At 41.1% G+C, this 16,658-nt stretch overlaps 1 protein-coding gene across 1 annotated transcript in view; it reads right to left on the reverse strand.

Moving 5' to 3' along the window:
• Positions 1-16,658, reverse strand: part of madd (MAP-kinase activating death domain) — a 48,870-nt gene that overhangs the window by 3,383 nt on the left and 28,829 nt on the right. Inside the window, exons 21-34 of the mRNA XM_070854528.1 lie at positions 14,001-14,104; positions 13,735-13,818; positions 12,863-13,021; positions 11,330-11,450; positions 10,215-10,277; positions 8,965-9,085; positions 8,715-8,820; positions 8,472-8,582; positions 8,278-8,385; positions 7,941-8,105; positions 7,773-7,845; positions 6,975-7,081; positions 3,065-3,134; positions 735-781 (exon numbers count right to left, since the gene is read on the reverse strand). Coding sequence (XP_070710629.1) covers positions 735-781; positions 3,065-3,134; positions 6,975-7,081; positions 7,773-7,845; positions 7,941-8,105; positions 8,278-8,385; positions 8,472-8,582; positions 8,715-8,820; positions 8,965-9,085; positions 10,215-10,277; positions 11,330-11,450; positions 12,863-13,021; positions 13,735-13,818; positions 14,001-14,104 — 1,439 coding nt within the window. The remainder of the gene's footprint in view (positions 1-734; positions 782-3,064; positions 3,135-6,974; positions 7,082-7,772; positions 7,846-7,940; positions 8,106-8,277; positions 8,386-8,471; positions 8,583-8,714; positions 8,821-8,964; positions 9,086-10,214; positions 10,278-11,329; positions 11,451-12,862; positions 13,022-13,734; positions 13,819-14,000; positions 14,105-16,658) is intronic.

A 16,658-nucleotide genomic window follows, 5' to 3' on the forward strand; every position in this document is an offset into this window, starting at 1 on the left:
GTTTTAGTTTAGTTTTAATTAGTTTCAGTACAAGTTTTATGGGGAGATATTTGTAAGGGCAAGATTTAAGAGTTTAATCTCAGCGAACTAAAATGTTTTTTCACACCTAGCTTTAGTTTAGTTTTAGTTAACTACAATAGGCTTGGTTTGGACTGCAGTGGTCGACGGCTGCATTAGCACAGCAGGAAACCAAGGCAGCGGGATCCGACACCAAAGCAACTGCAGAGCAAAGAAGTTGAACCTGGTCCAACATTTGCGACACTGTGACGTCATCCAACAGCACAGTTTACCTGGTGATCGTCAAGATTAAATGATTGTCCCTGTGGCAACTTTCCAGAGTTGTAAAACCCCGTCTCACAGTATTATAAACCACCTGAGTGTTTTTGTGCCTGATAAACCTTCAACTCATGGATATGTTACTCAGACTGGATCTTGTGGGACGTCAACACACCCACACAGACCGTTTTTTTGATGACGAAGTTGGACTCATCACACTGAGTAAGGTGACTAAAGGTTCAGACTCTGTGGGCTTAATCACGAAGAGCAAAGCAGCTTTTTTTTTTTTTTAAAGAAATGGGTGTGAGGTGTAGAGATAAATTAAATTCACATCCAGGGGGAACTGAATTAGAGTGCAGCTCCTCAGCAGTGTCTGCCATGTTTACAGATAACAACATTTCTGCAGCGCACACCTTGTGACTAGCAGTCTACATGCACTGAAAAGAAGTAGGACTCACCATGGGGGTCTTGTACTTGTGGATCACCACTTCTTTAGTTTCAGGAACTATGCCGGTGCAAGAGACAAGACAAAGAATTCAAAGGCAGCAGGAACCTCAATGAGTTAATAATTGAGAGCTTACGGGGGTGGGCTTTCAACAAGGTGTAAAATGGGATGTGGGCCAAGAAGAGTCAACCACAGCAGTCAGGAGGGAGGGCGATGAGCGCAAGGGTGGCTCATCTATTTAAGGTTTAGGACATATTCTGTCGTTGAGTCTTGGTTATACTGAAATGTTTTGATATTTTGACGGATTAATTGATCAGATTTCACCAAAGGCCAATCTGAATCTGAATCTGGTGAGCGTTGTGATGAAACCGTTCATATGTGAAGGGAAAGTTTTAAATCTGAGCTGTTGGTGAGATGTTCATGGCCCACGAAAATGGACAAATAAAAACACAAGAAGAAAAAAGGGACAACCTCCCCCTCCCCAACCCCTTCCACCCCGGTGAACTGAAAGTTAAAAGACATCACAGAAAAGCAGCTACAACAGGCCAAAGTCTTTTTTGACCCAGGACCATGTCACCGTTCACAGGACAGACTGACTTTTCATTAGTAACTGTGAACCCATAGCAGAGATGAGGAGGCTGAGATCTAGACAGATGAAGGGGGCTGGGAAATGTTAACTCCCTCTGCTCAACAGTCCCAAACAGCTCCACGTGCTGAGATACAGAGGCAGACTATCAGAGGATGACGACCATGTGAGAAATGGAGTCTGGGGGTGATCTCCGAAATGAAAAGCAAGTGATGGAGGAAGCAGAGGAGAACTCAAGGTACGGGAAAAAGAAAACTTAATCAATGAAAAGGATCGAGTGAGGAAATATTCTGCACGGAATTAGTTTGAATAAGAAAGGAGAAAGGTGACAACACTTTACCTGCTGGAGAATGAAGGTTTTCATAGTGGCAAAGATGAGGGCAACATTACAAAAGCAGCACAGAGACACGGCAGTAACCCAGCCTGGCGCTCAACTTGCACCTCTGACGATCATGAACTGCACCGTCACACTGTCAGCCATCTTTTTTGACGTCTTACTACAAATGTGAACAGTGCACTAACCCTTAAAACTCAAATCATCATACAGCTACGTGAGATATTGCTCAGAGTGGTGATGTTGTGTCTGACACCTCCAATCGATCTTTTGCTGATTGTTCTTGAAAACATTGAAAAACAGATTTCTCATCCGATGCTCTTAGAGCTCAATGGTACGTGTCCACACTTCCTGGTTGCAACTGATTGGACGTTTTCACTCGTTAACTCGTGGAACACGGAGGCTTATTTGGAAACTCTCTCTTGTGTTATGAAAATAGTTTACCAAAATGTGTTTCTGAAATCATTTGAGGCTTCATCTTTGACATGAATGACAACGATGCTTAAGTTGAAAAGTCATGCTGGACGCTCCTGATCTGCATAATGTCCTCATAATGACCTTTTTTTTTTCTTACTTCTGATAATAATGTCTAGACCTCATCTTAATGCAAATGAGCAGCGACCAACTGCTCCTCAAAACGCATGCCAGCACTACCAGAATGCATTGCACGTCTGCACAGAAAGACAAGGGGAATCGTGGAAATGACAAATCCTATGGACACGTACCATGAGGCCGGTGGTTTTCTATATTATTACGGTCAACAAATCCTAGAAAAAAGGCCAAAACTAACAATAAGTTCATCTGTATGTATTATCTGACTTCTCCGCTCCGTGTGTTGCACTCTCTAACCCCCTTGGCTCCTACAGAAGATTTTCAAAACACATCACAAATACATAGCTTCATACTTCAGAGAGCCTAAGGAATTTCCTGGGCACTCTAGTCTTAAGTTAATATTGTCCAAACAGGAGTAAACAGTGCATTTGTTGGGGACTATTTTCAGCTGTGGATTATTACACACTTGGAGCTCTGGGGAGTATCTGGTCAGCAGCACAGTGCATTTTGAAGAAACATTTTCATTTTAATTTCTACTTGTGCCTGTTTGTTGTAAAATTAAAAAAAAAAAAGCTAGATGTTCTGTCCCCACACGTCTGTTTCACTTTCTGTTCCTCACCAGCTCTGTCGCTCTTTGTTAACTAAATGAAATGTCGCTCGCTCTAAACTTCACTGCTGCCACGTGGTTGTTAGAAAACCATGTCCTCTGAAGAATTCATCACTGACTTAATCACCTACAGATCAGTGTCTTGGTGTTCCTCGAGGTATCCAATTTAGTGAACCCTTATTAGCTCTCGTCAATATGTTTGCCATGAAGCTGAGTTACTGCCGTGCCGAGTACAGGCCTAGAATCAATAGATGGTGTAATTACCAAATTCCTCCAGGACAAAGACTCCCTTCACTGTATTGCACTTTTTAATGTGACTCAGCTCTATGAAAACCTAAAAACAAACAAAAAACAAACAAAACAAGACAGAACATTATTAACTCAACAACACTGGATGAAAAGTAAACACTTCATATTTAAAAATTAACCATGTTAAACTTGTTTTATTCAGTATGAAAGGTAAAAATAAAACAACTACACATGGAATGCAAGCTTTTAACAGCTAACGAAAGAAAAGAAAAGCACAGTATGAGAAGTTTCCATGATCAAACGCATACATGGGCGACGGTTAAATGAGGAGAAATGCATTTAGTCTGCTCAAAGCTCAAAACTAATTCAACATGACTTGTTTCATCAAATGAAGTGTATCAGAACTGGAGATTTTATAGTTATATTTGGATGTAAACAGCAAAGCTAGATTAAAAACAAAACACATTTCTTTTTATGTTTAGAGATGCAATATGGCCCATATGATGCATACATGGAAGTTCCATATAAAAATGTAGACAAGGACACAAAAGTAGATTTGCCACACAGCTACAACAGTTAAAAGAAAAGATAGAGAAAACAAAAGGAACCCAATAAGATGTAACTGCTAATAAGCAAACACAGCAGAGGTTGTGTACCTTCCGCTCCTTGCAGGGGGAGAGAGCATGGGAGAGAAATGGTTTGGATTATTATCGGACAGAAGAGCACAAACACTCGACGACACTCCGAGAGGGGGGGCTATCCACAGGAGCCTCGTATGGATTCAAATCAGGAATCTAGCTGAGGAAAGTTACCAGAGCCGATATGAAAAACCCTTCACAAGAGGAATCAGCCCCCAAAAAAACTAGGAAATAGGAGAAAAAAAAAACAAGACAGGACTAGAGGTTTGACTAAGGTATTGAGAGCTGGATTCACCTTTGTTTTCCTGGACTTTAAACATCTCAGTCCCCCAGAGCCCTCCATGCCTCCTCCTCCAGCAACAAGGGCTGGCACCAACACCACTTGCTCACACAGCAGAACAGATACATGAGGGCAGTCACTGATGGACAGTGAAGCCCGCTACGATGTAGGATGTCACCTCTGACACCATCCCGCTGCAGAGCTGCCCTGGACCCCACCCAGTCACTCACTATGATGCTGAATTTAGTCATTTAAAAAAAAAAAAAGGCTTCTGAAAGGCATCCAGCGCTACATAAAGCTCCTGCTGAGGGTTTGGTGAAATTGCTTTTACTAAAAAAAAAACAAAAAAAACAGTGGGAACATTTCACGAGCTGATCTGCAAATACTCCCAATCCAACAACTGTGGCAAAGCTGCTAATGAAACTCGTTTATTCTGTAAATGTGGCTCTCTCCATTGAGCTTAGGTTCGTTGTATTCGGCTCGTGTGGTGACGAAAACGTTTTCGCTCTACCCCTTGCAATATGAAGTGCAAAAAATTCAACTTGAGCCAAACAGCCCGAGTTAGAAAAAGCAGAAGCAGCAATCATAACAGCGACTCCAAGTTAAAGGCTCAGTTCACCCAACATAATGGCCATGCAGACAGTTTGGGACTATATTATACTTTGGAATATTTAAACCTGCATCGGCTGATTTTTTGGACACGTTGGGGGAAGCAGAAATGATCTACGAACACCCTTTAATGGGATATTTACACATCCAGCAGACAGTAGTGAGCAACATTGTCGTTCATTTGAAGTCAAATTTCTGTTCACCAGCTGAATCAGAGTCCGATATTCACCATCTTTTTAGCCCCTTTTCATTTTCATTGAGCTGCTGAGAGAAATATCTGCCACGAAATTCTCCACTGATGTTCGTTTGCTTTGTTGTGAAATTTCATCAATTCAATCAACCTGTTTGCAGAATCGTCTCAATAATAAAAAATATTCTAATCAAATACAAAAATCTGAATGTGAATCATCCGTGTGTTTGAGTGACAGTTGAGCCGGCTGGTCACATAGAGACAACTGAGCTGTCAACTGTATTTTAGAAAGCCACATGCAGACACCATCTTTTAAACAGCGGCGCTGAAGAACAGCCAGCCAACAATTTAGGACTGTTTAGCATCTAAACTAACTGCTGTTGATGCTGTCCTGACAGCTGTGTGGCTGTGAGTTTGTCTCCTTGTCAGCCAATCATACAATGGTGTCATTACTGATATTGTTTCAGCTCTATTTTAGTCGATTAATCTTTACTCTATTGACAGGAAATTAATCTGCAACTTTTGGCTCTTGTGAAACGAAACAATATAGTATATTATTTCTCCCTTTTGGGTACTGATCTTCTCCCAAAGGAGAGCACAGTACAAGGAATAAACAGAGAGATGTGTGCGCTGTAGCAGAACAGAAAAGCAGTTAAATGTAAAATTTGTTTACATTATTATTATTATTATTAATAGTTCCTACAATAATTCTGCAGTGAGTAACAAGCACACTGACTTGAATTTCAGTTTTATGAGCAAAAGGGGTTCCATTCACCTCTATTACACTGGGCTGTAGACAAAAAACCCTCACAAATTCCAACCAAAACTGTCTACATGGCCGAAGCACAGACTGTCTATAAGAAGTGAACGTGGCCGTCGTCGTCCTGGTTTCAGAACCCAAAGTGACATTTATTCAGCGAAGACCCCCCATGTCTGATTGAATAGTCACAAGTTAATCCCACCCTAAAGCATGTGCTGCTCTACCATCTACTTTACTCACAATTCACAGTATTATCATACTGTACTGAAGACGACATGAAACTAGAAACTAAGACCATAAACTCTTTAGGAAAATGTTTACTGAGGTAATAAATGAAGTGAGAATTAGGGTCATTTACTCATAGACTTCCATACATTCAGACTTCTATATGCAACCAACAGAGTCGCCCCCTGCTGGCTATTAGAAAGAATGCAGGTTGAGGGTACACATCTCAGATACAAAAGCTGTGTCCAATTCTTTTATCCAGTCAATGAGCTAAAGTGACAAAATAAAATGTCTCTCTTTTTCTTGTAATTTGGGTGAACTGACCCTTTAAATGACTTTTGTTGTTGAAAAATCAGGTAAAAGCTGCAGGACATCTGACGAGGAATCCAGTTCAATCTTTTTTTAACTCTTATTTGTTTGTTTTGAAGATGTTCAGTGTGCATGAGGCGTCTGTCAGTGGGTCCCTGATCCTTAAGCGTCACTTCTCAGACAGTTCGACTACAGCACATTGTTCAGTCACAGCTTCACATTCTAATGAACCTGGAGAAACATACGAACCCCAGCTATGGCTACCTGCGCAGATGTGAAGACAACACATGACGATGTTCAAGGGTCCAAACTTAAATGTGAAAGCTGCTATTAAATAGCCAATTATTAATGAAAAGTCTTTGCTCAAGGTCATCCGTCTTAGCACTGATGCACCACACACACACACACACACACACACACACACACACACATTAACACTTGATCTCCTCCCACACAGTAAATGAACAATGAGGTTTGAGCACCACGGATGTGAAAAGAAACGTGTGTGGAAGGATGTGTTAATATTGTCTGGGGAAACGCATGCATATGAACACACACACACACACACACACACACTCACAAACACAAACAAACACACACACAAATTGAAAAAAAGCAAATCCAAAAAAAGCAAAAGCACAAACAGGAGTTCTTCCTCTAAGGGAAAACATCAGGTACAAGTGAGCGCCAATTAGCCATGACTGACGACGTGTTTAACATTTGGACTAAGATTTGTCTGTGATGACAATAGAGGAAGACGTCATGAGATGAAAGGAAATATCGCAAACAGGAGAGATGAGCAGAAAGGTGGACAAGAGGACGGGATGAACTCTGAACCATGATGAGTGATCTTTACTTTCATGCCCTCGTGTGAGATGAGAAGCACTTCCTCTGCTGTGGTACTGGCCTCTTACCTGGCTGTGCATGAATTTAAGGTTGATTCCTTCCAGTGTGACCTGCAGCAGTCCACCTTCACCAGTTTTCATGTCCTGGACAGGAAACTCTCCGCCCAGCTCCGGACCTGAGGGAAACCACAGCTGAGTTTGTGGAGCTGGATGATAAAATCCCCCAAAACCCCTAAATCTCAACAGGCTGACTGAATGCAAACATTACACTCTGCTGGGATGTGAGGCAGGAATATTTTAGCTTGTCCTAGTTTTTATTCTCATGTCTTAAACAGGCTGCAATATAAGAGGGGAGTGAGGGTTTATTACAGAACATTTGGATTGATGTGCAACTGTGTTTTGGTTTGGTGCATCCTGCAAACAAATTATTGATTGTGGTTACACTCAAATTGAGTCTAAATCATTATATCATTATATATTTGAGAATATGTGGATTTGTCCAATAATGATGTAGCTTTACTGAACTTTAATGTGACCTTTAACCTTTAATAACTATTTAATGTTTCAGTTTTTCTAAAATAAATGACAAATATTTTGATAAAATGTTCTGCCTTTTTCCTACTTTACCAACTGCAACCCAAAATTAAAGCATATATACAGTTATACCCCCTAATTTAACAAAAAGTCCATCACAAACTATACCCAGGTATCCTTCAAAATAAAAAAATAATTAATAGTGCATGCTGGATAGCCATTTCGAGAAAGGCAGGCAAGAAAAATAAAATAAAGTAAAATAATTAAATAATAGAAATAAAGTAAAAAAAGTAGGGAAAGAAGTTCTGTACAGCCAGCTCACTCTTTCCATACCTGGTTTGATGCTTTGCTGTCTCGCTGCGGCTCTTTCCATACTGTCTTTAACACAGTAGTAGAGTTCACGACACTAGAAGGCAAAGAGGAACGTTATTTAACTTTCTAATCCATGTTCTGCTGTGGCGAGTAAAAGCGTGGGATGCAGAGAGCTGAAGTTTTTCTGACCTTTTTGGTATAGAACTTGTTGAGCTGCGTCTCCTGGCCGTTACGCCTCCAGAGACACAGCACCTTGGTCTTGGGGCAGTACGTCATGTTGATAAGCTTCTCGTACCACCAGCGCTCATAAACTGTGCCGATGTTGCTGCGCAGGACGATGCAGTCATCGCAAACCTGGAACAATGATGAAGAAAAAGATTAAAATGAATGATTAAGGGAAGTATTAAGGGAAGATAAAGACTTTTGGAGATCATTTTTTTTTTTTTTTTTTACAAAAACAAATGCAACTTCCGTGAGCTCCATTTGTAGTATTAGGAACTAAACATATAGTCAAGGCTGTGCGTACCTCCATGAAAAAGATGTCCCCTGTGGTATCAGTGCCAGCATGTACAACAAATGTCTGCTTCTTGATGTGACGGCTTCCACTGGGTCTGATGGCCAGCTCACGGCCGTTCTGAAAACATAGTTTAGTGAAAATACTTACAAAAGAAGAACAGCAGTGGAACTAACAACATTTTAAAAAAAGGGACAGATATTCACCATGTTGGCCAGTTTGTCCAGTGTCTCGTTGATCTCTTGGCTGTACGTGAGGCCGATGTGGGACTTCCCCATCAGACGCCTCACTTTCTTCCTGATGTCATTTTTGTTCAACTAAAACAAACAAAAACATTCAGAGGGAGTCAAATTTCTCTCTTTTTTTTTTTTTAAAAAGCATCAAAAATGGTGTACATTAGCAGACAATTACACCGTCCTTTGATTAAAATGGCAAACAGGCGTCCGTACCTTCATCATTAGCATGTATGCAATCATGTTGTGCAGCAGGGTGGCCAGAAGTCTGTCTTCATCATCCTCCAGACGCTTGCGGTCATGGTCTCCTAGTGACAAGTATCTGCGTTGACAAAACAGAGAAGTATTAGTAGTCCAGGGCCACAATTACAAATTATCTAGTGCCAAAGGTGATATAGGTGATGCTTCATAGTAATAAAACTAATATTTGGTGGAAAATGCATTTGAATAAACCGGCGTGTTGAACCTTTCAATCATCTCCTGAGGGCCCTGGTCCATCCCCATGCCCTCACGCTCCAACATCACAGCATCTAAGTAGGCGTCCTCCCAGAACTGCAGCTGGTCCCACAGAGTGGAGCGCTCCTTACCTGAACACATGGACACGGCACACATGTAGCGCCTAAAATGTGCGTTTTATACCGTTCTTTGCTTTCTGCAGCTTGGTTGGAAGTTACTCCAAGGTTTCAGTGAATAATTAAGAACTGATAGTGTAACATTTTACTGTAGCTCTGCTTTAAAGGGTCTCAGCAATATATGACAACACCACAAAGTTAGACCAGACCAAAAATTAGACCAGATGCAATTACACATAATAGTGTCTGTTGTAGCATAGCACTGAACAGTAGGGAGGCTCATAAGTAAGAGGTCTAATATTGTAATAATGTTCTGATCACAGCTATCCTTTTTTCTAAGGGCCATCTACAGAGGTGTCTGATGCTGCCTTTAAGTGCTGCTCTTTGTATTCTTCCTGGAATTACAGTTTAAGATGGACTGAGGAAATTTATTTTTTTTTTTTATTATTATGCTGGCTGCGGTTTTAATTAGCAATAAAGTTGCAAAGAGGCCCGAAATAATTGAAAACGTACACAAAAAAATGCAAGACAACTTTAGGGATAAAACAAATAACACAAATACGTTTCGCAGTATGCAAAAGAAGAATAAAATATTTCACTTATAACATCAGTGGCTGAGCCAGTTTCATTTTTCCCCACTCGCAATCACACTGCAGTAACTCCTTGGAAATCTTGACATTTCCCCAATCTTATTTACCAGATGGTGGCTCATGTGAGTGTGCTCATCTCATAATTGCATTTCTAAGTTCAAGCACTTGAAGGCAGCATACATTCCAACATCCCGTATGCAAACCCATGAAATGATAAGATTTTGGGTCAACATACAAGTTAGTCAGAAAACTGGGTGAAAATGTAGGTGAGCAGAAACTAAAACAAAGCAGTAGTAAGTAGAAGATTAAACACATCTTGCTGTCTTTGGTCTCCATATGGGGGAAAACTGTGACCAATTCTGCAGGACTGCTTATATTTTCCACCCCTATGTCATGTTAAGGCACTCACAGATGTGCAGCTCACCAACAGACAGGAAAAACCCACATCACATCAGAGATTAAACACGGAGCTAGTCCTTGAGAACAATGGATACACCCCCACACACACACACACACACATAGGAAAAAGGGAAAAGGCAAGAGATTAGCCCTACTTAGAGAAAAGGTTTCCATGGCAGCATCCTCTAGTTGATCCCACACGGAGCTCTTATCACGGCCTGGAAGAATTTCCCAGGAGGAGCAGCAGGAGGGACGAGAAGCAGCGAGAGCAAGAGGGTGTTAGGCGAAGAGGTGAGTGGGTTTAATGGCAAAAACAAGAGCAGAGCCAGCCGAGAACCACACCGGAGGAACAACAACAGGACGAACAAAGACATGTCGCTCTCATTTACTCACTAATTTTTAGCCTATAGCCTGCACTCATATGCAGGGTGTCATTTTTCAAAAACCATATGTTCAGCACAGAAAAGTAAATGAGCAAGAATCTTATTACTGAACAACAACCTTGTCTGTGGTGATGAGGCTGTATGTTTATGATTTGAGTAAATATAATATTCAAAACTGAAGTCGTTTTCTGAAATGGACAAAGTAATTAAATGTTGCTTTGGTAAACATAAAATATATAATAATACATTTGAAGCAGCTGCTAATTCTATTTTCACATTCATGCTTTGTTACAGGTTTTGAAATCAGTTTCAAACCTTTCAGAAAACTGGACACAACTTCCCTGTGGTGTAAATTTGTCATTATGTTGTCATTAAGTTTTGACAGACGTTTCACCTTTTAACAGACGTTAAGTTCAATGTTTCATTGTAAACTTTTAACCTAGCACCACGTCTATGTAATCACATGTCTAACTTCTGCTTTTTTCTCTTGAAAAGTACAAGAGCTTGTGTAAGTTGTGAGTGAAAGGGCAGAACATCTACAAATACTTTCTTTAAATTAGCAGAAGTACCTTTTAATATTTAAGGCTGTTTGGCTCAAAGGATTTCTTTGACAAACAACAAAGATAATGTTAGTAAAGCAATGTAGGACCATTTAGAGACAGGAAAGGTTAAGAAACACTGAGAATGAGAAGAAAAACCCTGAAATCACACTGCTGAGTGTTTTTAAATTAAGACGAGATAAGAAAATAAATCTTTCGCCTGCTGGGAAATTCAATTTTTGATCTTTTAAGAACACAGGAAGGAAAGTTTTTCTTGAAACATCAGAATTAATGTCATGTCAAACATGAGTATGACGGGAAGCATCCAAAGTAGAGAACAGGACATACCCAGCAGGCCTTCGCACAGGTAAATCCTCATACTGATGTCCTCCATGGGCTGCGCTGGCGGCCCCTTGGCCATGGCGAGTACATGATCTTTTGCACCTGGTTTCAGCGTGTGGGTCTTTCCCTGTGGAGACAGGACAGGCCGTGCTTGTGAACCCACAGCTAGTACAATGAGCAAAAATACAGTTTCGTATGTAGTTTTGAGTAGTGATGCACCTATTCTGCCTTATTTTAGTTATCAAAGGGGCTTTGAGTTTAGGATCTCTTCCACCTCAATTAGCACAAAACCCTTTATGTGACAGCTTGACCACCCAAGGTAGAGCAGACTTAATGGCTCTCACCTCCCCTTTCTAAGGTTCTCCCAAAAGTGAACAGCATGAGGGGTTTTCCTTGAAACAAGGACTTTTTATCTTGAGAGCTGTTCCTGAAAGGCAGGACTAGACTGATCAAAGGCCCCCTGCATCTCTCCCTCTCCTCCGCTGAAGTCAGTGCCATGGTCAGAAATTATCCCCCGAAGGAGCTACAAACTGGCCGACTAGCATCAGGAATCTGCTGCCGTCTTGACTCTAGAGAGGTTGGATCCACGCAGACACAGCGCATGGTGAGACATTTGAAAACTATTCCCTGTCTCTATTCTTCTCAGCAGCAAACATTAATGAGGAGAGGGCTGAAGCAGTCCACCCCCATGGACGGGAAAGGAGGCTCGAATAAGCACAGATGAGCTGGCGTTAAGTCCACTACCCAGGGAATCAGCGGTTGGTTGTAATAACCCTTAAAGAGAAGATGCCTGATCCTCCAATTCTTGCTCTGTGGAAGCAAGGGGATCACACTGACTGACAGTGCAGAGGGTTAAGAGTTCTGATCCTTGACAGGTCTGTGTGTAGACATGTATAAGAGTCATATCAGCCCTCTGATTGGGCCTCTTTGGGTTAGTCTCGGATATATCTGTGAGATCTTAAAGCCACGGGAGGCAAACAATGCTTGCAACCGCCCTGAGAGACTCCTGGCCTGCTCCTCAGTGGGGAGACTCTGCAGACAGCTGTCGACTTAGAAAGACTGTAGAAGTGATGTAAAGACATCTTCCTGCCCACCCGGCGGTCTCAGGCCACATAGAGGAAGGTTTGATAGAGAGGGGATTTTCCACAAGCACAGTTTTCCAGACCCGAGGTGCATTCAGTGTTTTGAAATGTAAACAAATGTTGCTCATTTAAATGCCGCTCTCTCTCTCCCCTGTTAAACACCACTTGAGATTTAACACAGCACACGCAACCATACAGAAACAATTTTCCTTTTACTTTTTTCTTTAAAACTCATTTTCAAGTAGTGGAAAACTAGGCTCCAATCTTCTGCTCTTTCTACAATTCATGGGAGCCTTGAAGTCCCATCATCCCCGTGCACCCTCTGTGGGGCTTTTAAAGAAATTCATGACTTCAATAAGTTCAAATGGACGAGGTTCATAATTATCTTCTTTTCAGCTGGCTGGTAGCTCGAGTGTATAATCTACATATTTCACTTACAGCTAACTTTTATACTTACAAACACTGTGCTGGTGGCTGGATTAGTTTCTATCTCACTGTCAGAAAGAGTCCCTCTGGACTGATTTAAATGGGCAGCACTTCTCCCACCGAGGCCGTCTCCTGCCGTGCTGCTCAGGTCGCTGTCAGCTCCAAGAGTCTCTCCAGAGCTATTGCTTATCTAAAAAATACAAATGCATGTGTGAGAACAAGAGATAAGCGGGGGTGTTTCACATGCAGAGGATTTGCTATAAAAACAGCTTTTGGCATTTATATTCATGAGTAATCACTCCAAGGTAAAAAATAAAATGGGTTGAAATCATTTCATTGCACACAGTCTGAAAACATTGTTGTATTGCATGTATTGTCTATCAGGTTGATCCAGCCCTCCATTGAAGTTACATGATTTTCCTCCACATCACATATTCTAAAGCAAGACTTCCCCTCCCTGTGTATTCCTCCAAATTCAGCCCTGCATATTTAGCATTCTTGAAAATCTTTAATGTCTCCACTGGAATTTAAAATATAACTGTATGGTTATGATGGTATTTGAGCAATGTTTGCACTGACTAACCAGTAAAGTTTATCAGGTTAAAACAATATGAAGTATGCAATAATAATCCATAACCTAACAAAAGCAATCCAAACTTCACTGTCCTTAAAGTGAGGGGACTATAAAGGAGTTGTAAATAACGCTCTTCTAATGATATGCTAAACTTGCCACCAAATTTATTAATTTTTTCTTCAGTTTTGAAGGGAGGACAAGAAAAAAAAAAGACTTAAGATGGTAGAGATAAAATAAAAAAATCATCCTCAGATTTACAGTTAATCTTGTTAAACACTGTGGAACAGATAGGAACAGAGAGCATAATATCTGACTTGGCCGTGCCCTACCACTGTGCTAGCCTCTGAGTCCTGGCTGGTGCTCCTTGTAAGTATCGGCGGCTCCGAGCTTGTTACAGACTCTGTGTCGCTCTTCTGTGAACCCAAAGAAACAAAAAAAAAAAAAGGGGGGAGAGAATTCAGTGGTACGCCATTAGAAGTTTGGTTTTGTTTGTTCAGAATCAACTGGTGAATCACATCCAGCTATTTTCACTTTGACATTCATTTCTCTGCTTGACAAGAGCGACAAGTTTCAGCACAGTTTTCCACGAACAAACCTGAGATCCAGACGTGACACTGAGGCCGCTGTCGGCACTGATCTGCGATTTCTTCTCTTCTGCATCAGTCACCTGGGGGCGCTGCTGCTTTGCTCCGTCAGACCCTGCAGGACAGGCGTGATTATCGGCGTGTTTTCATGAATAGGACTACTTAATCTTCTTGCTTTACTGAGCGTCGTCTCACTCAAAGCCACCACAGCACAGCAACACTGACGCTACGTCCATCTAAAGTGCCAAAGCCTCTATTTTAACACTGCATTGCACTTGACACAGCAAAGCATAAAGTATAACACTACCTCGTTTGAGAAATCATTTTTATATCAAAGCTCCAAAGCTTAAGCTGCCTCCAGCTACAAACTACAGGCTTACTTTAATGCATCTAATCTAGAGAAGTAAGAAAACATATCTCCTGTTTGTTTCACAACTTTCTGTATACAACACTGGTGGTTAACTGAGTAGTAACAGAAGGTTTTAAGGATCAGACAGAAGAGTTACAAAAGGGGCAAGCAGAGAGTGCCATAAAAATTCCAAATGAAAACAAAACTGCAAGAGCGCGACATTAATTCTCAGTCAATGCAGCAAATGTGGCCCAAGTTACAACAAAACCAACAGACAGACACAGGCAGTTAGGCATGCAGACAAAGTGATGGACGGTAAAGGAGACATTTTCTGTTTCAAGTGTGATTTGTGCTTTGTTATTCGTCACCTCAGTAGATGCACAAATGGCGACAAGTAGATCCTGACACTTTTTTTTTTTTTTTTAAGTTTTTGGTGACACTTAACTTTTGCAAAACATTTTAATAAAGTCCTGAAAATGTGTCAACAACTGAAGAATAATGGCTGTAAATACACCATTTACAGCTGGCCACTTGAAACCGGAAAAGAGCAGGACAGGGCTGCAGGTATTCATTTCTGTTCATCTTGATGCATGGTATCAAGGGGGGAAAAAAACACACTGGAAAACAAAGTTATATATTGCTTGAGCTTTAGCTGGTGACTACAACATAAAACCCACACTCTTATATATATCAAGGACCATATAACAGTCCACAGGATTTTGTCCCAGATAATCCACATCGGCAAACATTTGTGATTTTATCTTAAATGTTTTATAGAGCTTAATAATGTACCTGCCTAAACTGTAGGCAGGGGAAAAACATTTAAATATACTTTTATAAAGTACTACATTCTCACACGCATTGGCCTCTACAGTACATACTATATTACAGTAAAACTAGCACATAATGTAGTAATACCTGCTGGAAGAACTTACCAAACCGTACCAAGTCTGGCTGCCTTCTCAAGTCTTGATTAAACACAGCATGGAGTACTTTTTGGAACTAAAACAAGGGTGTCATTTCTCACAGCACTACATCTGTGAGAAATTCTTAGTCCCTAGTTGACACATAGCAAATACAGCAAATTTAATACCACTAGATACCAACACTACTCCACAAACAATAAATCCAGTGTCATGTGCAGAAGGTACAAAAGTAGCACATCAGAGTATCTCCACTTGAAAAATAAATTCTCACTCTCAGCATCACATCTCATTCGTAGTGCTTAATCAATTCACTGTATGAATCTTGTTTCTTTTAAGTCATATTTTTTTTTTCGGTTATTCATTCTGACATTCCTGTGAGGAGCACTCCTTTTCATTTATTTATTCATGTAGAAAAAGACACTGGTGAGTTTGAAAAAGTGGAGAGAAGGGGGTGGAGAAAAGTCAATCCTTTTGAATTTTTTTTTTTTTTTTTTGGTGTGTGAAAAGTTTCTTACTCTGTGGTTTTTCCATAGCTTTTTGCTTATCCTGGTGCTTGCTCCACAATTCTACCCAAGATGCATTGCAAGCAAGGAGAGAAAGACAGAGAGAGAGTCAGAGAGCTGGTTGAAAAGGCTTGAATGGTGGATGAGCATTAAAAATCAAAACAAAAACAAAGTAAGCATTGAGAATCTGTCATTATTGAATGAAGATGTTTTGTAATGTTTGCATGTAGCTGTGCTGTAATCGGAATAAAATTAAAAAGCAGCATTTTGTTGCCAAGTTGGATCCACCGTGTGACAGCTACTACGGTAACATTACAACACACCCGGAGCTCCCGGCCCAAAGTCCTGGAGAGCCACACAGTGACGTCAGAATGAGCTTTGGCTCTGATCACAGGCCACCGATTTCATTGACTGCATTTGTCTGGCTCTCCAGAGCAAAGGTGACAGCGAGAGAGATGGTTGTTTCGGAAAAGAGCATGGGATGGGGTTGGGAGGCCGACTAGCCAGCAGGTGGAATGGAGCAGTTGCAGAAGCCGGGATGCAAGTCTCACAGCATTCTGTAGAATTGAAGGTGCAACTTCTAACAGGAGAAGAAGGGGTGCGGGTAGGAGAGGTGTCAGGGTGGTTGACTGAAAGTGTCCCCGGTATACAGACCCAGAATAATTCTCAGAAAAAATTAAGTGGTAATGAGATTATTGAGGATTTTATAAGTCAGTTGGTTCTTTGGCAACCAACAGAAAGCACTTTCTGCTCTGATTTTTGCCTCTTTACTGGGACTGTTTACTGGGGAGGGATGCTTCCACCCTCCATGCTGAGAGCAAAGGGAGCTGCCATTTTCTACAGCACGCCTCGCAGAAACCTGCAGTAAAGGCAAAGACGAGCACCGATTTG

Source organism: Pempheris klunzingeri, chromosome 1, assembly GCF_042242105.1.
Source record: "Pempheris klunzingeri isolate RE-2024b chromosome 1, fPemKlu1.hap1, whole genome shotgun sequence".
Taxonomy (NCBI): domain Eukaryota; kingdom Metazoa; phylum Chordata; class Actinopteri; order Acropomatiformes; family Pempheridae; genus Pempheris; species Pempheris klunzingeri.